The sequence below is a fragment of the Passer montanus genome, unplaced genomic scaffold (assembly GCF_014805655.1).
Source record: "Passer montanus isolate IOZ18808 unplaced genomic scaffold, ASM1480565v1 scaffold47, whole genome shotgun sequence".
Lineage (NCBI taxonomy): Eukaryota > Metazoa > Chordata > Aves > Passeriformes > Passeridae > Passer > Passer montanus.
This window is the reverse complement of record NW_024369596.1, coordinates 3404992-3428531: the sequence shown is the minus strand read 5'-3', so window position 1 is coordinate 3428531 and position 23540 is coordinate 3404992. Positions and strand designations below refer to the sequence as shown.

Below are 23540 nucleotides of genomic sequence, written 5' to 3'. Positions count from 1 at the left end.
TGATTCAGCACAGAAAATGGGGGATTCAGCAGAGAAAAGGGGTGATTTACCACCAAAAATGGGTGATTCAGTGTAAGAATCCGTGTCTTAGTGCAATACAACAATTCAGCAGAGAAAATAGGTGATTTACCCCAGAAAACAGGTGATTCACCCCAGAAAATAGAGGATTCACCCCAGAAAATGGGGGATTCAGCACAGAAAAAGGGTGATTTACCATCCAAAAATGGGTCATTCAGTGCAGAAAATAGGTGATTTACCCCAGAAAATAGGTGATTTACCCCAGAAAATAGGGGATTCAGCCCAGAAAATGGGGGGTTTGCCCCAGAAAATGCGTTATTCGGGCCTGCCAGAGGAGCATGAGCAACCAGTCACCAAAAGCTCAGGATTCCCCAGCCCACCCCTGTCCCACCTACATCTCCCAGAGAATCTGCACTGTTCTTTCTCCCACAAACACAGAGAAGAAGCCACCTGGGGTACAACATTTTCCCTCTTTATCCAACAATCCAGAGGCACTGATCTCCTAGGGAAGAAATGTGGGAGTGTTCCAGCAAGGGCCCCAAAATTCTGAGACTAGAGAAGGCAGTTTCTGCTTAAGAATGGTGGTGGAGCCACAGGGGTGGGAGGAATACAGAATTTATTTAGAATTAGCCTCACAGCACTGCCAAAAGCTGTCAGATCACAGCAGATTTGATGCTGGTTGTCAAATCACAGACAACCCCTCGCCCCCAAAAGCATTCCCTGCTCCTCACAGCAGCTCAGTGGAACAGAAACAGAATATTGCAACACTTGCTCCGGCCCCGTGGGCCCAGAGGAAGGGATCTCACTCTGAGTAAAACCTGCCAACCAGCTGATGACAGAAATATGAATTGTACTCACCAAACTCCCAGCCTGAACATCTGGAAAAGATCTTGGTCTGAGATGGGCTCCAGCAGGAGCCCGAGCCCAAGATTTCCAGGAACAAGCAGACAGGATGGGGACAGAGTGGGGAAAAGGGATTATAATCCCTGCAGGGCTGGGCTTTGGGCTCAAACTAAAACCTGTCCTAGCAGAGGCTCTGACAGCCCCAGCAGCTCTGCCAGGGTGCAACCAGCTCCAGTTTAGAGACACTCACAGCTGGGATTTCATCAGGTCCAGGGCTGGCATTTCCTCCAGAGAAGTCCACAAGTCCCTCCGGGTCCCACCACGGCAGCTCTTGGTCCAGGCAAAGATCCCAGAGGGAGCCACACTCCAGCAGGGAATCCATCTCCTTCCCCAGCCCTGCTCAGCTCCCCAGCTCCGCTCCAGCTCTGCTCCTCCTGCTCCCACTGCTCCCTGTTTATGTCCAGAGCCGACAGAGGTGCAGCCTGGCAGGAGTTCAGCTGGGTTTAGGTGCCTTCCCCTGCTCTCCTGCCCACACCCAGCACGTCCCAGTTGGCCCCTGAGGATCTCAGCGAGGATTTCCCCTCCAGAGGACTTTTCCCAAAGAGGCTCATCGGGGTGACTGTGCTGCTGGGCTCCCTCCGTGCTCTCCTGCTGCAGCCTCAGCAGCTTCTGGCTGTGGGCATCCCCTGCAGGAGCCCTGGGGGTGTCAGCAGGGCAGCACAAGCCCCAAAAGTCCAGGGCCCCAATGTCCAGGAGTGCTGGCCCCAATCCCACACAGCGACTCACGCGGCTCCCGGGACCCGACAGGAGGCAAACAGCTCCAGCTCAGCTTTCCCCCTCCTTGCAAGCAGAAAAGCAGTGATTCTGCCTCCTCAGTGCCTCAGGCTCTGCCCTGCAGTCCCTGCTCTCAAAGGCAGCCTCAGTCTCTCTGCTTCTCATGGAAGGGGCGGGCGGGGAAGATCCCAAAATGACTCCACATGCCTGGAGTCACTGGAGCTGGGGAGCTCTGGCGGCCAATGCCCGGCAGTAACCCAGCCCTGCCTCCAGCAGATGTTTCCTGTCATGGAAAGTTGCTGGACAGAGTGTGCTGGGGAGGCTGAGGGGAGCCTGGGACGTGGGCTCCTGTCCCACTCCCTGCACACGGGCCCCTGTCCCACTCCCGGCACTGCTCAGGCTGGCTGTGCTCCCCCAAACACAGGTGGGCTCCTGTTATCTGCCCACACCGACTGGGACAGCAAATATTCCTGATATTTAGCAACACCTGAAAAAGACAATTGGCTGGTGAGGGGTTTGGAACACAAACCCTGTGAGGAACCCCTGAGGGAGCTGGGGGTGCTCACCTGGAGAAAAGGAGACTCAGGGGTGCCCTCCTCACTCTGCACAGCTCCTGAAAGGTGCCTGTGCTCAGCTGGGGCTGGGCTCTGTCTGCAGCACTGACACAACCAGAGCACACAGCCTCCAGCTGCACCAAGGGAAACACAGGCTGGATATCAGGAAGAAGTTTTTCCCAGAAAGGTGATAAAGTTCTGGAATGGCTGCCCGGGGAGGTGGTGCAGTCACCATCCCTGGGGGTGTTTAACAAAGCCTGGATGTGGCACTGGGGGCCAGGGTTGAGTTGAGCTGTTGGGGCTGGGCTGGACTCGATGATCTTGAAGGTCTCTTCCAACCTGGTCATTCTGTGATTCTGTGTCTTTTCACTGCTCAGGTCAGTTAAAGGAAGAAGAAAAATACTCAGGCAGGTGATAGATAAAAATAAAGGATGTGGCTGGGAGGAACCAGCCATGGGAGGCCCACACAGGCAGAATGTGAGGGGCTGCACCACTCCTGGCTGCATCTCTGAGCCCACTGTTCTCCCCCAAAAATGGGACTTTCTAGGATTCATTCATTAGTCAGGTCACTTTGGAAATGAAGGGCTGAATGAAGTCCCTGCAGGTCCAGGAGGCTGCCTGGGCTGCTGGCACTCCCTGTGCCCCTGCCCTGAGTCCCAGCCCCTCCAGCTCCCTGCTCAGGTGCAGGCAGTGCCAGGTCAATGCCCACAGCAGGGCACCAGACCTGCTCAGCTGTGAGCAAACACTGAAATAAACCCCTCATTCTTCCAGAGCTGGGCACACAGACCTCAAAAAGCACCAAGAAGCCAACCCAGCCCCTGCAGAGCTCTGCTCCAGGCCAGGGGGGCAGCTTGCTCACTGACAAGCTCAGTCTGCTCAGCTGCACACCAAATTCATTGGGGCACAGAGGAGTTTCCATTCAGCACTGCAGCAGTGCTCCCATCTGCACCCCAAGATGAGGGAATGATTTAAAACAAAGCATTCTGCAGCCTGTGAAGGACAAATTGGCATTACAGCCACCTGCACTGCTTTACTGAATGGCCCCTTGGCTGGAAACTCCAGCAGGGACTGAACAAAAATAAAAACCACCCCCAGCCACCTGTGTTTGCAGAGATGGTGCCAGCAGGGATGGGAAGAGCTGACCTGGAGCTGGAGGCAGCAAACATTAACTGCACTGCAAACACAGAGATGGGACAGGGTGGCACTGCCGAGGTGAGGGAGCTGCTCCCTGGGGGAGATGGGGACACGAGGGTCACTCCCTGGGGTGGCATCTCCCTGGGGTGACATCCCTGTTCCACACAAACAAATCCTCCACGGGAAACTCCCAGCAAACAGAGCTGGGGAAAGGGACAACACAGAGAACACAAACCCTGAGGAATGCTGAGTCTTGGGCAGCACAGAAAACAGGGAGCAGAGATGGCACGAGGCACGGAGGAGAGGGGGAAGGAAAAGCCCATCCAGTTTTCATGACTGATGGACTTCTGTGATTTACATTGCTTCTGGAATAAACAGGACATGTTTCCTGCTTGTGTGGGAGGGTTCAGACCCCACTGACAGCAGGGGTGTGAAAAACCAGCAAAGAAAGTGGCCACCTGTCCAACAGCATCTCCTCTAAAGCCACTCTGGTTGCTCAGATTTTCCATATTTTTCCTTTTTCTCCCTTTAAAAGTGAATTAAAAGCAAAGGAAGATGCTTCAAATTAATCACTGGGATCTGGGCTGGAAAATGGATCTGAGTTCATCATCACAGGAGCTTGCACCAAAAATTTATTGCTAATTTAGTGCCTCTACAACCCAGCAACTGGTAATCCACACATGGAAAGTCGTGGAAAACCTGACAGGATGAAAAGCCCCTGAAAGGCAGGGAGTTAACATTGCTCCAGAAATAATCTGATGAAATGGTTACTGGGAGTAAACCATTATGAAATGTTACTGGGAGTTAAAAGATGATTGTGCTGATTTACAGAGAAAAGGGCTCTTCAACACCCTGCTCACTCATCAGGCCTGGATTTTTGCATTAAACTCCAGTGCTGCTGGTGAGGGAGGCTCACCTGCCACCCCTGGAAAGGTGTTCCTGATTTTCTCCCCAAAATGAGGCAAAATTCCCCTTTGCCTTTACAGGGAACATTTTACTTTTCCAGCAGCTGAGTTTCCCTTCCTCTGTGGCATCCACGAGGCCTCCAAGAACAGACACAGCACTCTGATTTCTTATCAGCCTTGTGATGTCTGGGTGTTCTTCAGGAGCTCAAGAGCTGCTCAGATTTCCTCACAAAAGCCTCACAACCCACGACAGATCCTCAGCCAGCTGCCCTCACATGCTTTCCCTGCATTTCCCCAAAGGAAAACTCTGGCCTCTCCCCTTTACCTGCCTCCACACTGGCATTTTGGGGCTATTTTTGAGACTCTGATCTCCTGCCAGGCCGAGGGCTGCCCTGTGTACACAAATTTGTTGGCAGAGCTGCAGGAGCAGGGCTCCTGTCCCTCTCCCTGCAATCCTCAGTGCAGACTTTGCTCTCCCAAACACACGAGGGAAGGGATGGGCTCCTATTGACCTGCCCACACTGACTGGGACAGCAAATATTTCAGATATTCTAATAGTTAGGAACAGCTGAAAGAGATAACTGGTGTCAGTTAAAGGAAGACAAAAAATATTCCGATATTTTTATCAATAGATAAAAATAAAGGAATTCAGAGCAAGGCAGACCTTGGGATGTAAATGCCAAAGTGAAAACCTCATGGATTTAAATCTCACCTCTTCCCTGGTGTCAAGTGAGTTTTCTCTAACTTTTCAAGATCATCTTGTTCATTCTCTTTTCCAGAGCATCCTCTGGACTCTCCTGGTGCTGAATTTAAGAAGCAAGCCTTGCTGCAGAGCAGCAGAATGCTGCAGGATATTGAGACACACATCCTAATTTGGGAACAGGGAAGCAGAAGGGTTCACAGCTCAAGTGAGGCAGAATGAGGCAGGAAAACCACGACAGATTTGCCAGGCTCAGAATGTCAGGCTCAGTGACACAGAAATGGGGCCCTCTGCCCAAAACCCAGAGAAAATAAGGAGAGAAGGAGAGACATTTTATCCCTGGCAGCAAAGCATCTCCAGTTTGTCTCTCATTTGAAAGGCATCTGCTGGGTGACAAGTGTCATCTGCCAAGTGTGGAGTTACTGACACCCCCACGGGCAGAGCAGCTCCTCCTTGGTGTCCTCAGGGAAGCAAAACATAAATTTCCACCTCTCAGAGCACCTCAGGGGTTCAGGGTAAGGCACATCTCTGTTTCAGCAAACAAAACTACAAAGGAGGTTTAGTTTTAAGGCCTGAGTCTGTTTTTAGGAATTATTTTTAAAATAATAAATGAATTAACAATAATTCACCATGCAGACACACAACCCAAAGATGACACTACTGATGGTTAAACCACAAGTGACCAACAGATTTTTCCCCCTAAAAACCACAATATTTCCAAACCAAAGTCTCCAAGTACACAATTCCTCACTAAAGGCATGAGAAGCACCTCAGGGAGTTTTCCTCTTTCCCTTTCCACTGACCTCCTGCTCTTCCACCACAAGGACAAGAACACAAAAAAATTCTGAGTGCATTTATCCCCCAACTGGGCTTCTCTTCTCCATCTCACAGAGCACCTGCACCAGTTTGCATTTGTCCTCTGCAAAGCCAAGCAGAGAAAGCACAACCAGCGAGAGGGGCAGCTCTGCCAAACCAACCACGAGCTCACTTCACCCCTTTCCTCCCACTCCTCCACGGGGCAGGGATGGCAATCCCAAAAAAGCTCAGGGGAACACACAAGGCAGGAGAAGTTGGTGGCATCTCAAGGAAAAAAAATAGAGAAAAAGGAATCCAGGAGAGGAGAAAGGGAAGGTTCCAGCTGGCAAAGAGGAATGCAGTGTTCCAGAGACAAAAAGACCAGTTAAAAGCAGCAAAAAAAATGGAGCAAACTGGTGATGCCCTGCAGATCTTTGAGGCCCATTTGCTGTTTTAGGGATTGTTTTTTGGGTGGGTTTACACAGTGCCTGGCACACAGAAGAGTGTGGAGTTTGCACTGGCACAGTGGGGTTTGTGTAAAATGAGAGTGGGGGAATGTGGGCAAGGGAACTGGTGAGGTTTCGTGGTTCATTTCTAGAGCTGCCCTCAGAGAGGAGAGGAATGGAGGAACCAGAATGATCCAAATGGCAGAAAAATCCTGCCTGGAAGGAGCTGGCAAAGACGGGAAACTCTATCAAGGAGATGCATTAGCAAATTTTTAATGAAAATAACACTGCCAAGTAGGACTGACTGACTTCCTGGAGCCTGTGCCTCATCCATATTTTCACACTGCTGCTTTTATCTGGCCAGAATGTCTCTGCTAACTAGAAAATGGGTTTGTTTTGTTTTGTTTACAAAGGAAAATAATGGGGTGGGGTGGGGAAAACCACAAAAAAAACGCAGCCAGTGCTTACTCTCCGGATGTACTGTCTCTCATGCTGAAAATATATGGAGGAAAAACAAGAGAACAGAAAGATAAGATAGAGAGGACATGAAAACACAAGAGACCCACAGAAGCAGAGCACAGCAAAGCATCATGCAGCAGGGAATGGAGCTCAGCAGCTACAGGCAGAAGCAGTGAGAGCCAAAGTCACCTCTAGCCTGGTGACAGAGTCAGGGCTTGGCAGCAGCCAGGTCAGACTGAGGCATCTGCTCACAGTCCTTATCTGCCACTTCTCCACCAGTCTGGCCCACCTTGGTTTGCATTTTATTCTTAAAACAAAACATTCTTATTCTTTTATTCACTGCCTCTGTCCCTCTGTGCCTCTGGGGTCTCCTCCTGCGATGCTGTTCACACCCAGCAAGGTCCTAACTCTGCCTCTCCTCTCTGCAAACCCCACCTCGCTGTTTCACCCCAAATCCCACATTCTGCTGGCCCCACCCTGCTCTGGATGGCTGCAGGAGGGCAGCAACTGTGGCTGGCCGTGGATGGCTGCTGCATTTGCCTATGGCTACTTCAGAGCCTCCAGGGTGGGGGCCCGACCGTGCAAAGGGGACACGGACTTTGTGCCCAGAGCAGGGCAGAACAAAGGAAAAACACCAAGGCAGAAGCAAAGGGAGGTTGGTGTTTCTCTGGGGTTGGTAGAAAATAATTCCCCTATGGCCCCCGGGCCGCCCTGAGAGATGCAAAGGGTTTGCAGGGTGGCAGCTCTGTTTGTCACCTCTGCCACCACATTCCACGCTGACACACCAGAGGTGCAGGATGTGGGGAGCACCACCAGAGTGACCAAAAGGACAAAGCTTCTGCTCTCTGCCTCTGGCATCCCTTTGCTCAGGATGCCAGCCCTCCTTTGCCAGTGCTGAGCCATTTCCAGCTCCTCCTCCTGGAAATGGTCAGAGTGCCCCAGTGCCACTGCAAAGCCCCTTGGCACCTTCCCCCCGCCCAGCCCAGAGCACCCAGGGACAAGAGAAACAGCAGTACTTACATTATACCAACTCTGGCTTTTCTGTAAGGACAAAATAAAAGAGAAGCATTAGTTAGCACAGAGATCTTAGGATCAACAAGAAAGAGGGACAGAGAAAGCAGGTCCAGTCTGGTTTGGATCATTAGTGAAGTGGAAGTGGGATTAAACAGAAGATTTCAATGGGTTTCACAGCGTGGTCTGACACAGTCATCCCCAGTTACAGGAGCAAGGGACAAATCCAGCAGCAGGAGTCTGGAACAGGAAACAGTTCAGGCCAAGGTGTGCATGTCCACATGCACACACACATAGACATGCTGCCACCTTGTCTGCAGACCAGCAGTGCCAGCCAGCAACAGAGGAGCTCACCATCACCATCATCATCATCACCACCACTGCCAGCCACCTCTTCAGGGCCTTCATTCTTCCACTGGCCCAGTGGTAAAACTCACATTGCCCTGAACAGCCCTCGAAGCACTGCTAAGGGCAGGGACACAGCTTTGCCCACAAAAGGCAAATGTTCCAAGGGTATTTGGAATTTTAAAAGGGAGACACACACACACAGAGCCAGGAAAAGTGCTGTAGAAAATCGCTAGAGAAGCTAGGCAAGGAAAAAAAAAAGGCTGGGATTTTTTTTTCAGCATTTCAGCGCACAGTGTTTTGCATCATCTGCACATGTGATTTTTTTTTTTCCTCCCATCCTTATCATGGCATTTCAGATGGTTGGAGAGGACAGGCCACACATCACATTGGAGCACACAAAAGAGCTGGCTCAGCTTGGAAAGTCACACTTGGCAATTTTCAGCTGGAGGTGAGATTTATCTGCACAGGGAGAGGAGGAAATGAGCTTCCCACTGCAGCCAGGCTGGCTTTCCAACAGCAGGACTCTGAGCTCCTTCAGGACACAGGAATCCCCCTTTTTTGGGGGGATTTCCCTCATGGCAGTGAAGCCTGGGGGCACCAGAGCCTTTCCCACGAGGCTGTCCCCTCTCCCAAACCCTTCAGCGGGAGCTGAGGATAACACACAAGGACAGAAGCAACATCTCACTGCCTTTCCTCCCTCTGAAGCCATCTTGCTTCTGACCTTGGAGAATTTTCCAGGCTTTGCAGGCAGCTTGGAATAGGAAGGGAAACATTCTGTGCTGTGCCTCGCCACAGAGGCTGCAGGAATTTCACTGGGAATTCCCTGGAATATTCACAGGGACACAGCCACTGCCTGCCCACAAGGACACACAGCCTGTTCTGCCATGGGAAAGGAGGGGAAGTGTTAATGAGGTCAGATTGGAACAGATTTCTGTGAAGAGGCAGGGGCTGCTCTGATCCCACCCCTGGATCTCCCTGCTCCACGTTCCCTGTGTCCACTCCAGCCACAAAACCTCACTGGATCCATTTCTGAAGGATCCATTGCAGAGCTCCCAGTCTCTCGTGAAAAGCCCCACAGTAATACAGTACACAGGCTAAAATACAAAAAATTAAAAAGAGGAACACCCCTTTTTTCCCCAGATCCTGGGGAAAGGAGATGAGCTGAGGGACTGAACACAGAGCATGGCTGATATCCCACACTCATTCCTGCAGGCAGAGGAATTTCCTCCTCCTTCCCACTCTCTTCCATACTTGGCCATACCTGATCCATTCATAAAGGATGGGGTTGAAGTCATCCCATCCCTCTCTGCAAGTAGGACGTGGAAAAAAGCCTTATGCAACCCAGTCTGGACTAAAAAAAGAACCAGGGTAATTAATCTGAGCCATGCACACAGCACCTTGTCCTCAGGAGCACAGGCCCTGAGATGGAGTGATTTTCCTGCAGATTTGTTTTGCCATCTGTCTGCCTTAATGAGCAAAAGGCGTAACTCAGAAATTCCTGGGGAAAAAAAACCCAACAAACCCTCATAATCAAACTATAATTGGCACACACACAGCAGAGGCACTGCTGTCACTGTGCCTTCTAAATCAGGGTGCCCATGCTGAGGTGTCAGCACAGCCCAGCAGGATTTCAGTCCCCTCTGCTGCATTCATTGCAGGAACTATTTTTTTTTTCTTTTCCCTCCTAACATTTGAATTTCCCTGAATCAAGGGTCCTCTATAAAGGAGCTCTGCAGGTTCATCTTTAAGCTCTTCCACAGAAATAATTATACTGAGATCCATAATTATACTGATGTCCATAATTTTACCAACATCCTTAATTATACCAACACTCCAACCTCAGCTTTTGCCTCCACTAAGTTCAACACACTTGTTCCAAATCCAGACAACCTCAGCCCTTAAATCTCTTTTCTAATTTATCTTTTTTTTTTAAACTCATGGAGAGGGAGATGCAAACTGTGAAAATCAAGAGACAGTAAAATGGAGAGGGGGAGGAAAAAAGAAAGAAAAAGGAAAAACATATTCTTACTTTGAGCAGGTTAAGTCTGTCATACTGGAAAAAGAAACCATAAGCATTAGAACTGAAAAGAGAAAATAAATAAGTAGCAGAAGGAGGGGGGTGCACACAGACAGGGAGAAGATGGGACAGGTTTGCAGAGATGATGCTACAGGAGCACAGAGCAGAGCTCGTGGTTCCAAGGGGGCTGCAACCAGGAAGACCTTTGGAGGAACGTGAAAAATATTTTTCATATTTTTCTCTAAGAATATTTTCTCTAAGCCTTTGAAATATCACGGTTTAGTGACCTGACATCTGCAAGCACTGCCAGGGGAGGTGACACAGGTCACACACCAAACGTGAACTGGGGACTCCAAACAGAGCCTCTGCCTCCCAGCATGGCTGCAGCAGCACCACAGCTCACTCCTTGCTGCTCCCAGGGAACTCAGACCTTTTCACCAAGGGAGTGGCATGCCACAGAGCTCTAGGAGCATCCCTAAATCCCCAAAGTCTCACCTGGGGAAGCAGAGGCACAGGACCAGAGCTCAGAATTCCAGAGCCCTCTCTCCTGTGCTACACTACCCAACCAGCTTCTAAATGGCCGTAAGTCCAGGAAATGGATGGAATTTATTCCCCAAACCCTCACCCCAGCCCCAAATAATCAGAATTTCATTGCCTGCTACCTAAAGGGGCTCTGTCCCACCCAGGGGGAGGGTGGGTGAGAAGACACAGCCAAACTCTTCCCATCGTGGCACACTGGAGGGACAAGGTGCAACAGCCATTAGCTGCAGGAGGGGGAATTCTGCCTGGAGAGGAGGAAAAAGCTGCTCACAAGTGTGGTTAAGCACTGGAGCAGGGGCCTGGCCAGGCTGGGGCATCTCCAGCCTTGGAGGGCTGCAAAATGTGGCTGGACAAGGGTTTGGACCAAGCTGATTTAACCCTGCCTTGAGCAGGGCTTGGGTGAGAGACCCCCTGAGATCCTTCCTGACCTGAACGGTTCTACAGCCCCCAGCACCAAAATTCATATTTTCCCCTAACTTAATATTAATTCTCAGCATTCACCATTAGCTACAGTACAGACATTGGGAAGAATCTGAAGGAAACCACTTTTATCCTTGGGCAAGAGCAAAATAGTTAAAAAATACATATTTTATCCTTGGCTACTAGCAAAAAGATGGGTTTTTCCTCAGTTTGGAAAGCTGTCCCAGAAAAGCCTAAAGCTGAGTCAGACCATGGCACAGTGGTGGGGTCAGGGGGGCAAAGAGAGCTCTAGGAAGGATTCCCTCAGGATGCAATTCCAGGGCTTCAAGACATTTGGTGGAGCACTCCAGTGCTTAAAAACTTCTGGTGGAGCACTGCCTCTGCCAGTTCCAGTGCTTAAAATCTCCTGTAGAGCACTCCCTGGGACAATTCCAGTGCTTAAAGACTCCTGCTGGAGCACTCCCTGGGACAATTCCAGTGTTTTAAACTCCTGCTGGAGCACTCCCTGGGATAATTCCAGTGCTTAAAACTCCTGCTGGAGCACTCCAGTGTTTAAAATTCCTGTTGGAGCATTCCCTGTGACAATTCCATTGCTTTTAAATGCCTGGTGAAGCACTCCCTGTGACAATTCCAGTGCTTGAAAACTCCTGCTGGAGCACTCCAGTGTTTAAAACTCTTGCTGGAGCACTCCCTGGGACAATTCCAGTGTTTTAAACTCCTGCTGGAGCACTCCAGCGTTTAAAATTCCTGGTGGAGCATCCCTGGGACATTTCCAATACTTAAAACTCCTGCTGGAGCACTCCCTGTGACAATCCCAGTGTTTTAAACTCCTGCTCGAGCACTCCCTGGGACAATCCCAGTGTTTTTAACTCCTGCTGGAGCACTCCCTGGGACAATCCCAGTGTTTTTAACTCCTGGTGGAGCACTCCCTGGGACAATCCCAGTGTTTTTAACTCCTGCTGGAGCACTCCCTGGGACAATCCCAGTGTAGCAAACTCCTGCTGGAGCACTCCCTGGGACAATCCCAGTGTTTTTAACTCCTGGTGGAGCACTCCCTGGGACAATCCCAGTGTTTTTAACTCCTGGTGGAGCACTCCCTCTGACGGCAGCGCTGCAGCACGACAGAACAGCACAGACAAAAGAGGGCAGGGAGCTCAAGCAGATCTGGCAGCAATTGCACCAACACAGCAGCAAACTCATGGGCTCAAGCTGTTCCACCTCATTAGCCAGACAGGTTGGGAAAGCAAACCATTCTTCCTGCAGGAGATGGGTGGGGAGAGGAGAAGAGGCTGAGAAAGGAGAGTTTGGAATCTTTGCCCTCCAGTTTTTTTGTTGCTGACCTCTCCCTGTGTGAGCAGACAACAGAATTGTCTGTGTGGGGGGAAGCAAGGGGTTTAATGCCTGGAAATTCTTCATTTGTACCAGAGGAAGCACAGAGCAGAGCTCCAGGCTGTTGATCCTCATGGATCCAGCTCAGAATATTCCGTGTGAGCAGGGCAGGAGGCTCTGACAGGCTGCTGGGGTCCTGCCTGGGATCCCTCCCCTCTGAACTCATCTGGGCTCCACTTCCCTCACTTTCTCCAGCTGCCTCACCGTGGTTGGGTTTTTCTCTCTCAGAGAAGCAGGGGCTGGCTGCAGGCACCTCCCAGCAGCACTGCACACACATTTTACAAACATCCCTCTGTTCCAGGCTTCTTCTGTCCTCAAAGCCTCTGCACCTCCAGCCTGTCCTGGCCCACACACCTCGGCTCACCAGCAATCCTGACAGGACTCTGCTACTCCAGACCCTGCACAGCACTTCTGTCACTCCTCACCTTGAGACTTGAGCCCCACAGTGCTCCTCTGCACAGTTATCCCAGCCACAGCTACCAAGCACAGGACAATCTGTCCAAAAAAACCACGTCAGGGAGCTCCCAGCAGACACCAGCAAACCATGCAAGGTCAGGCTGGTCACAAGGACCACGACCAAGGGAGGACAGTGAGCCAGCACTGCTCTCTGAGAACCTGCCTAGAAGGAAACCTGAGGCATCCACTGGGGAAAGGCCAAGACAAGGATTCTGTGGATTGCTGTGAAGCCATCCAAGCCATTCTGCTGTCATAAAGTGGAAATGCCAACAGCCTGGCACTTTCTCCAACAACATCCCACCTGTGTTTCTGATTTTTCCACTCTTCTGAGGGCAGCACAGAGCTGTGAGATCAAATCCCAAACGATCTTATCTCCAATTCAAGCACCCACAGAGGGATCTTCCACTTATCACCTCTCAGAGCGAGCCCATGAATTCTCACAATTCATTTGGGACAGGTCTGTTCTACCAGGTTCAAGCTGGGTTCACTTGAAATCACTGATCTTTAATATTTGCATCACACAGCAGAGCGTGCAAGGGCAGTAAGCTGAGATCACTGGCCACAAAAAATGCTATTTATCATGAAAAGCAGGGAAGAAGTCATGGAAAACAACTCTTGTTTCTGAAATCATGGGGGAAGAAGGAAAGAGAAGGGATCGTGGCTCTGTTCAACTCCAGAGGATTTCTCCCTGGCAAAGACAGCAGCTCACTCCAAGGAGAGGGGAAAGAAGAACTTAAAGGCTGAAATGATTTGGCAGCAGCTGCAGGGTGTGATGAACAGGCCAGTTCTCAGTCTGTGTGAGCAAATACCAGCGAGATGCCAGTGATGCAAGTGAACCCAGCTTCCAGCTACAGGCACGGGGCTGAGCTCTTGCTGACATTCTCACAGCCACAGCAGGAGAATGCCTGACTGGGGTCAGCACTCAGCACCACAGGGAGGGTTCCTGAGTGATGAGACAGCTCTACAGTGGGGGACAGGAGAGAAAAAAGAAGGCTTACTTTGGAGAGGCGCTTGTGTGACTTAATCGGAGAGAAAGCATGCAGGAATGAAAAGAGAGAAATTAGGGAAAGAAGAAAAATTACCTCGCAGATCAAGAGAAGGAAAACCCACACACCCAACAGAGAGCACTGTACCCCCTCTTCCTTGTGGAAAGGAATTAAAGTTCAGCTTTAGCAGTCACTGTGTTGGTAAAAATCTCACTCCCATGACCTTAATTTTGAGGGTCAGAGCGATGCAAATCCTCTCTGTGGTTCCCCTTCCCAAGGAGCCCCTTTCCCTGGGAGCACCCCCAGGGTGGCTCCCAGCACAGCGTGCCCTGCATCCTCCTGCCTCCCACCCCATGGCTTCCTTTTGGGAACACAGTGCTGGCAGGCCCGTGCTGGGGGTGTCAGCAGCACTGGGACGGGGTTTGTAGGTCACTGCGTGCACAGGAAGCCAGGCTGACCTCAAGGGCAACCTCAGAACGCCAATGATTCAGCTTGAAAAACCCTTTTCCCCCCTCTCTTGACTCACAGACACCCCCCCAGAGTGGTGAGAGATCAGAATGTGGGCCACTGAGTCCTGTTCCCTCTGCTGAGTGGCCACAAAGGGGAGGGGATGAAGATTTCTGGTCTGTGACACAATCCAGCAATAAATCAAACAATTCATTTTGTACAAGGCATCAGAGTTCTGCCCGTGAAATTATTCAGGCTGAAACATCCCACTTCAAAAATCTGGGCAAGCACAAGTGCTCCTGACTGCTGACACATCACTGATCCCAGGGTTACAATCAAAGGTTTGTTTGGTACCCCAGGCTCTCATGTGTGTTATCCCAGGCCCCACTGCTCACACAAAAACCTAGAGCCAAACCTGAAACCCTCTTCCCCTGCACAGCAAAGACAAGGCTGTTTCTAACATGGTCCAAAGACACAAAACCTTCCTGGGGAAAATATCAGCTACCCTGGGCAAGGCAGCCATAACATTGCAGCCATGGAAGGAATGGGCAGAGGGCTGGAGAAGTGATTCTGTGCAATCTGATCTCAGAGGGCCTGGATAGGACTGGGGAAATGCACAGGCCCATCACAGGGGAAACCTTATTCATCTCATGATCCAGGTGATAAAAAGCAATTGCAACAGCTGATTTTCAAGGCCTGTTGAAAACCCCTAGTGAAGGAGTGTAGTCATGGTATTTTATGAAAAAATCCTTTGCTAGGATTTTTCTCCTATTCTAGCTGAGAAGCCTCAGAAAAGAAATGTAAACAAATAACTACCTGATGGCTATGGAATGTGGTCTGGACATTGTTTACCAACAGGTGCATCTTAGATTGGTCCACGTGAGTTGTTTCCACTTAACCAATCAAAGATGTAGCTGTGTCAGACTCTGAGAGTCATGAGCTTTTGTTATTCATTCCATTCCTTGCTTTTCCTTTCTAGCCTTCTCATGAACCCTTTCTCTCTGTTCTTTTTTGTATAGTTTTAGATAATATAATATCATAATATAATAAATCAGCCTTCTGAAACATGGAGTCAAGATTCTCATCTCCTCACTCGTCCTGGCACCCTTGAACACAGAAATAGAGGAGTTTTCCCACAGAGGAAACAGGACCTCGAGAAAGGTCCTAGGAAGGACCTAGAGAAAGCCATAACCTCAGAGCTGTGCTGACCTCTGACCAGGTGAAGGACCCCAAGCTAGGAGAACCTTGTGGAAGAGGGAGGGAAACCACCAGAGCAGAAGAAGAAGAAGAAGAAGGCAGAGGACAAAGCCCAGCTCCGCGCACGCGGCCGCTGCCCGCCCCTCACCTTGGAGTTCTTGGCCCCGCTGCGGCCTGACTGGGAGGAGCAGCTCCGCTGGACACCCTGCTCCGGCGTGGACGGGGACTTGTCCGAGGAGTGGTCGGAGCCCTTCTCCACCATGGCGTCGCCCGGGGCGTCCTGCGGCGTGGGCGAGCGCGAGCGTTTGCGCAGGATCGGGGAGCAGGCGGGCGTGCTGCGGTTGGAGTTACTGGCGGTACTGCGGGGCAGAGGGAGGGCAAAGAGAGCAGGGTTAGAGCTGAAAGGGCTGAGCCCCGAGCTGCGCAGCGCCCACAGCACCGAGCTGCTTCCTGAACCATCGCCCCCCGTGGATTTAGGCACTTCTCTTTCAGCAGAGACAGAGGAACTGCTGGCAGTGCCTTTCTCCAACCACCCTCCAGGCCCTCAGACCACAGAGCAATGCCCACAAGAAGGAACTCGTTGGCTCCTTGGGGCTCCAGGAGTTTCAAATGGTGATCTGAGCTCAGAAAAATCAAGTGTGTGCTCAAGAATGAGAGAGGTGTCAGCGTGTTCTCAACACAACCTCGCTCTGCCCCTCCTTTATTAGTGCAGCTCTTCTCAACAGGATGCACAAAAACGGGGTCACACCTTTCAGAAAACACCCCATCAAAGAGCATCAGAAACCCCAGGGCTCTGGGAGGGGAGGCATGATGACATTCAATGCAGCATTTCCTGTACAGAACCATCCTTTCCCACACCAGTTAGAGCTGGGCATGAAAATGGTTTGCTGTGACCCAAAAGCCTTTGTGATTAAAAAAACCCATTAAAAGTTAAGTTCCCTTTTCACACTGGAAAAATCAAGGCCTTTCAGAGTTTTACAGAAATTATGAGAGGAATGGAACTTCTCATTCTCTTTCCTCAGCAAACACCCCGGCACCTAAATCAGCAAGGCAGTAAAGTACAAACTAATACAGAACAGGAAAACTCAGATTTCCTCACTGCTCCTTCTCTTTTGATGCCTCTCCTTCCTGCCAGACTCTTCAAAATACCACACACTACACCCATTTTTCCCTCCGTCACTCATTTCCTTCAGGAGTCAAGTCTATTTCTGGCCAGCCCAGACATCCTCGAGGCTTTTCCAGCTGTGCTGCTCAAGTCAGCAGGTCACAGAGGAGCCTGGTGCCAGGACTGGATCTGTGCTAACTTCTTCAGGAGCCTGTTACGAGCAACACCAAACAGGCCAGCAGGGAAAGGATGGAGGAATTACAACTGCAAGGGACTGAATTAAAGAAGTTGTTGCAATCAGCCTCTTAAGATTTAAGCCAAATTGCACACAGCAATCAGAATGATGCACAGTACTCCAAATGGATCATTTCCTCCCTGAAAATCTAGAGGAGCTGAACACGTGCCTGAGGTTTCATTAATTCCCAGATAAAAACCATATCCATCTCTTCTTACCTCTGAAGATGCCAGAACCATTTTACAAGCATTAGTAAGACACGAGCAGCCAGTGTAACACATTCCCCCGGCAGTTCCCAGGTTTGGCTTGGTTTGGTTTTGGATCAACTGGTCTCGTAAATTCTCCTTTATTTGCTCACTGCTTGTGTCAACGCGCAAGCGACGAAACTTTCCCTGAGCAGCCTGCAGGAAGCACACAGCCAAGCTGCTTATGCAAACAGGGCCAGAATCAGATTTCCTAGGAGCTGGCACGGGGCAGGAACAGCAGCGTGGAGCTTCCCAGGAGCCCCTGAGAAGATGTTTTCACCCCTAGAAAAGTGTGGAATTTCATTTCAGGCTTGGGAAAAATGGGTGTGCAAAATGTTCTGTAGGTAGGAAGGTGGATCGAGTTAAACTCTGCTCTGTTAAATATTTCTGCCCAGTAGGATGAGAAATATAGATATAGAGCAATAAAATTCTGCAAATATCACCCAAACCCCAAGGCAGCTCCAGTGCAGAGCAACCCCCCTTGGCCTGGGGCTCTTCACCAGGAGCAATGGCACATCCCCAAGGGAAAGATTGTCACATCATCTTGTCCTGTGCCCTCCCTTCTCCTGGACAAGGCACAGGAATATTGAATGCTAAAAAAGTGTAGCAAGAACTGCAGCAATATTCAAGATTTAATCCCCCCAAATAATAACTAAAGCAAAAGACAAATTAAAAAATGGTCTGGATCATTCTCCCAGCAGCTCTCGGAGTTTACCCACAGTTTAGGTATAACATGAAGTAAAATTATCAGGGATTTCTTCATTTACTGAAGTATTAAAAAGCATCAGGTTCCTTCACAGATTTTCTGCTGACCCAGTCAAAATGGGTGTTTCACCTGGTCTGTGCTCCTGCTAAACTCAATTTTAGCAGCCCAGCAGAGCTACATTGGTGACTCCAAGTTCAGCAGCAGCAGCCCCAGAGACAGAAAAGGCTCTGAATTGCCACTTTTACAGACTGTAGAAAAGGCAGACTTCTAGTTAAAACCTCCAAATTCTGAGGCTGTGCTGGTCCTGCTTGTTATTGAGGCAACACAAGCTGGTTTGTGTGAGAAGTCCTTCTCAAAAGGAATTTGAAGGAAAACACAAGGCAGGAATTTGAAGCCACTGTCCCTGACCAGCACATCACTGGCTAAACCTGTCTGAACACATGTACTAATCTTTCCTCTACAGCTCTACAAAACCCGAGTTTACCACACACAACCTCATCCCATTTTCAGTTTGTGTGAGATCAGTTTCACTTTGAGCTTGAGTTTAGAGCAGCTCTGCAAAGACCAAGCCAGATTCAGTCCAGCCTCTGTTTGCTTTCAGTTTGCAGCCATGAGATTTTGCTGCTGCTCAGTTAAAGCTCAGAATGAGCAGCTCAAAACCAGGGTACAGCTGCCATAGCATGCAGGTGAAACTCAAGATGAAAAATGCTGGAAAGTTTGGTGCTATTTTAGTCTTTTTATGGTCTCACAGAGCTCCTCAAGGTGGGTTTTCAGTCACAGCCCAGCATGCCCTAGCACTGCAGCTGCACAGGAGCAGCACCAGCTTGGATGTTTTAGATCATTTAGATGCATTCAGATCATTGCTTAGAGCTGGCAATTTTATTTTTGCCCAGCTCACACACTGCCGTAGCCACAATTTTTGGTGCCAGCTCTGCCAAGCACAACCTTGGGCAGATTCTGTCTTTCGAGCTTGTTTTTTGGTTTAAAAAAAATTAAATCCATCCACAAATATCACGTGTTAGATGTGTGTGGATTCTCACCTTTGCGGAAATAAGGGGGAAAAACAACATCAAGGGCTCCTTCTTTGGTCAGTGGCACAAATATCAAACCCAGGAGGGCTGAATTCCCCCCCTAGTCTCTGCTGACTGGGAAAAGCTGAATATTTCTGACATGAAGGACCCCACAGAGAGAGAAAATGACGCGTGTGTGAGCTGGTGACAATGAGGATGGGCACGGAGAGCACAGGGCTGCCCCTGCCCCGAGCCCCTCGGAGCTCTCCCTGCTCCTGCCCATTCCCTGGAGTTTGAATCCAGCCCAAGGCACAGCCATGACGAACGCTTTCTGCAGTTGCCATGGCGACCAAGGCCTGCAATTGAACCAGGAATCAACGCCTGAAATGCCAAAACGGCTTGACCCACTTTGAAAATAAAATAATTGTAATAAATAACGCTTTAGAGTCCTAATTGCCCCGAGTGCATTCAGGGCCTCACGTCCCCCTGCGGAGTAGCCTTCAGTAGATGAGACAGATTAAGTGAGGGACAGAACACAAACAAGCCCACCTAAGCAGCAGCCCCTTTGCTCTGAGGTGAAAACCTCTGCACGGAGCATTTGAAAGCACAGAAGGCTGGGTTTGTCTCCTTGGTCTATGTCCTTGCTGTCCCTATAAAGGAAAAAGCTCATCAAAATACCATCAGCAAGCGTGGTGTGGGTGGGAAGGGGCCAAACTCTGCTCAGACGTGGAGGAAAAGCATCAATATCTGCAGCAGTGCAGCAGAGAATCTGTAGCCTGCCAGTATCCTGGAGCTGGAGAGGGATTTTTTAGCAGAAATTGCAGTAATAGGACAAGGAGTAATAGATTCAGACTGAAAGATGGGAAATTTAGGTTGGATAAATGGAAGAAATTGTTTCCTGTGAGGGTGGGGAGGCCCTGGCACAGTGTACCCAGAGAAGCTGTGGCTGCTCCATCCCTGGAATTGCAAGGATGGGGCTTGGAACAACCTGGGATAGTGGAAGGTGCCCCTGCCCATGGGACAGATGATGTTTAAGGGCCTTTCCAACCCAAACCATTCTGGGATTCTAGAAGCTTTCCTGCAGCTGATGACAAAGAACATTTGGCAATGCACGGACCAGCCCCTGAGACAGCAGGCAAGAGAGAGAAAGGCCAAATTTCTCCTCCAGCAGAGTATTCCTGTAAGGGTCTGAAGCAGGTGATGAACAGAGCTTCACCAAGCAGTCACTTCTGGAAAGGTACTCCACAAGTTAAACCTGGTGTTCTTAAAACCATAAAGGAACTCTTTACAGTGCTTTCACGGAGAACTCCACAAGAAACCTGCCTTTGCTGCAGTCTGGTAAATGAACTCTGCAGGAATGACACCCAAGCATCCTGAAGTGACACCAAAGTCTGTCCATCCCACCAGCTCTGAAATGACAACCATCCCTGGGACTGACACCAGCAGTTCTCTCCCAAATCACAGTGCCCAAGAGCCAGCAGCCACCCCCACAGGGCACTGTCACAGCACCTGTGACACAGCTCAGCACAGCAAATCCCTTCGGCTCTGCCACTTGCAGGATGTGAATTAGAATTCAGCCACAAGTAGGAAAAGGACCAAGGAATTTTGCAACTAGAGCAGCTCAGCTGAACAAGCAGCAGCCTCAGGTACTCAGCTGTGACCACCACCAGCTTCTCGGGGGGCAGAAAAACACCACCCACACCATTCCCTGCAGAGCATTACTCAACCCCTTGGATTTTCTCGAGCAAGTCCTGATCTGGAAAGCTTAAAGGCCTCCAAGTCTTCTCTCGTTTCTCAAAAGAATTTGCTTTCCAAGAGTCATCCTGCAATTAGTCACTTCTCCCTGCAGCACCGACCTGGTAACGAGCTCTTCCAGGCCCAGAGTTGGGGTTTGTGCTGCAATTTGAGCTGAGTTCTGCAAGTGCTGAGCAATATGTCCCCAACCAGCAGAGATGCACACACTGGAGCACACATGGAACTCTCCCTGTCTGAAATCCATGGGCTGTGCAAAGCCAAGCCTGTGCCTGCACTTTCCTGAACGAGACCAGAGGAGATCCTTGAGCACAACACAGAACTGTGCTGGCAGTCTGGAAAAGAGCAGAAAGGTCAAGAAGGCACCTCAGGCCAGGCTGCAGCACTGAAAAGAGTTAATTCTCCTCAGAAGCAGCTATTAGAGGGGTTAATTAGACGCCTACAAAGATACTTTTCTGCCATCCAGTCTGACATCAGTGGAAAACGAGGAGATTCAGAAGCTCATTATGCAGTCTCCCAAACAGCAAGCAGATGGTAACAACTTTTGATCACCAACCTACACTCCCTTCAAATTGATAATCCAAGAATGAAAACCTGCACAGATCCCGCAGCAATTCCCTGGGCTCACCAGTGCTCTACAAGCAATAACAAAATGTTATATTTCTATTACATCTCCCAGCAAGAGAGACAAAAGAGAAAGCAATAAGTCAAAAAAGCAATGACACCTGCAGGGCTGTGCAGAAACCAAGGAGTTTTTCATGACAAGTGCTTTGAAAAGAATGATAAAAATAGTCTGCCTTCTGCATGTTTTTTAGCAGGAAAGTCCAGCCTTGTTTGAGATTTACTCTGTCTATTTTGACATTTTACAGAATGCTGTCCTCCCATGACATCCAATCACATGTTTACATATTCATGAAATAAAATTAATGCAATTATTATGCCTCAGAGGATTAGCAAATCACTGCAAGCATTAGGAAGGAATTTGCCTTCTGCCCACAGCCAGCCAGTGCGAGGATGGGCAGATGCATTATTAACCATGGCATTGTCCCCGTGGATCACCCGATCCTGGTTACCACTGGAGACAGACCCATGGACAAACGGCCTCATCTCTCACACAAACTCCCCCTGGGCCAGCTGGGAAGAAACCTCTCCCTTCCTGCCTTGGAGTGACTGCAAAAATCCTGAGGAAAAGCTGGAAAATGCTTCTGAAATGCAACAAGAGAGATCTTAACAATAAATCAAATAATGCACCAGTCACAACTTGGAAAGGGTCATTTAAATGCAGGGAACCCCCATGGGTTATAAACCACACCCTAAACCCCTCCCTCAGTCACAAATTATTATAATTCCACTTGTTCCAAAGGAAGGCGAGCCACATAAAGTATGATGGAGAACACAAAGAAATCTGGGGAAACAGCACAAAGTAAGAATGTCACATCCCTCTGGAGGTGACAGACACAGCCCCACCACAGTCACCTGCAGGTCACCACTCCACAGCTGTACTTCCCAAGGAGGAACAGATCCAGGCTTTGTTTTCCTCCCCACCACAAAGTCAACAGATCTTGTAATTAACAGCAAGAACTGCAATGTCTGATGCTTCCATCAACATCTCCAAGCCTGGAACTTGGGACACAACAGAGCTCGCAAGCCTTGTTTAAAAAATAAACAAAACAACAACAGACACTGTTCAACCATCTTTGATGTGAGGGAAGTTTTGAAAACCTGACAGCTCAAAGGATAAAAATAAAAATTAAAATAAATCCAAGCTGGTTATTTTAATCCTTGTCGTTTCCAAGCTAACATCAGAATCTTTCAGTGCTTTGGGGATGCAATGCTGCTGTCATCTGTGCTTTATTTCAAGAGAGAGTGAGATACAGCAAAAGAGCTGGTGATGAACAGCCAGGCCCACTTTTGGGTGGGGATGCAGGTGTGATACAACTCCCTGATTCCCTCCAGTTACAGGCTTTTCCCTGCTGTAACTCCAGCAAGGCTCCATGGACTTCATCCCCCTGAGCACACCCCAGCCTTGTGGCAGGGCTGCCAAAGCCCTGGTGGAAGTGAGCCTGAGGAAGGCTCCGAGGAAGGCTGGGAGCAGCCGTGGGGGTGGACAGGGACATTGTGCAGCAGGAGACAAAGCTGGAGCTCTGCAGCATCCCACTCACTCCCACGGCTCGTCAGCACAGCCGTCACAAGTTAATGGAAGATGTTGTGATCTTCAAAGCTGGGATCAAAGCCGTTTCCCTTTGTTCAGCCCTTGATGTTTCCTCCCGTTACCTTTCTGAAAATAACAACGCCACAATTTCTGATCGATCCCCTCCGTGCATCATCCCCCCTGCCCAGCTCCAGCCATGCAGCAACTCCAAGAAAAACCAGAGAGGGTGAGAGCTCCCCAGTGCAAGAGCCACAAAGTGCCCTTTGTGCTGAGGACCTGGATCAACCTTGTCCCCCTGTCCTTAAAAAGATTCTCTCCTGCTTCACCCAGCTTTTTATCAGATGGGGGTTCCATCCAGCTGTTTATCAGATGGGGGTTCCATCCAGCTGTTTACCAGATGGGGGTTTCACCCAGCTCTTCATCAACTGGGGGCTTCTCCAAGAGAATGTTGGGGGTTCTGAGTTATTGCACTGCTGTAAAATACATCCCGAAGATCTGACCTGAAGTTTCCATCCTAGTGAGTCAAAATCACAAGCTGCATCCTAAATCTACCAGCTTGTCCTGCAGATGCATGTGATTTAACGGAGCAGGGGAACAGGAATATATTCTCTTTTCTGAAGCAGCATTTCCATGATGCACAGGACAATGCCAGCCACCAGTAATCTAAGAAAAAGCAATTTTTTAGGGCATTCAGCAGATTCTCCCTGTCTATGAACACACACAGTGCAATGAATCTTCACTTCCTACTGCTCTCCCTTGCCAAAAAATATTTAAAAAAACAAAAAGCCACCTGTACAGACTCTGGAGCAGAGCCTGAAAAAGCAGCACAAACCAAATCCTGCCTCTCCCCATCAGTGCAAACACACAAACACCGGGAGAGGAAGGCAGAGCGGAAC

General features: G+C 49.6%; 1 protein-coding gene across 14 annotated transcripts in view; it reads right to left on the bottom strand.

The window, feature by feature from the left end:
• The window catches only part of GRAMD1B (GRAM domain containing 1B), a 103521-nt gene that overhangs the window by 25669 nt on the left and 54312 nt on the right, over positions 1 to 23540 (bottom strand). For 12 of the 14 annotated variants that reach the window (XM_039721773.1, XM_039721774.1, XM_039721775.1 and 9 more), the window contains 2 exons: positions 15588 to 15798; positions 7649 to 7669 (listed from right to left, as the gene is read on the bottom strand). In XM_039721773.1, the coding sequence (XP_039577707.1) occupies positions 7649 to 7669; positions 15588 to 15798 (232 nt within the window). Of the gene's footprint in view, positions 1 to 7648; positions 7670 to 15587; positions 15799 to 16997; positions 17074 to 23540 lie in introns of those variants that run through there. The other 2 variants (XM_039721779.1, XM_039721777.1) reach the window with 2 other exon arrangements.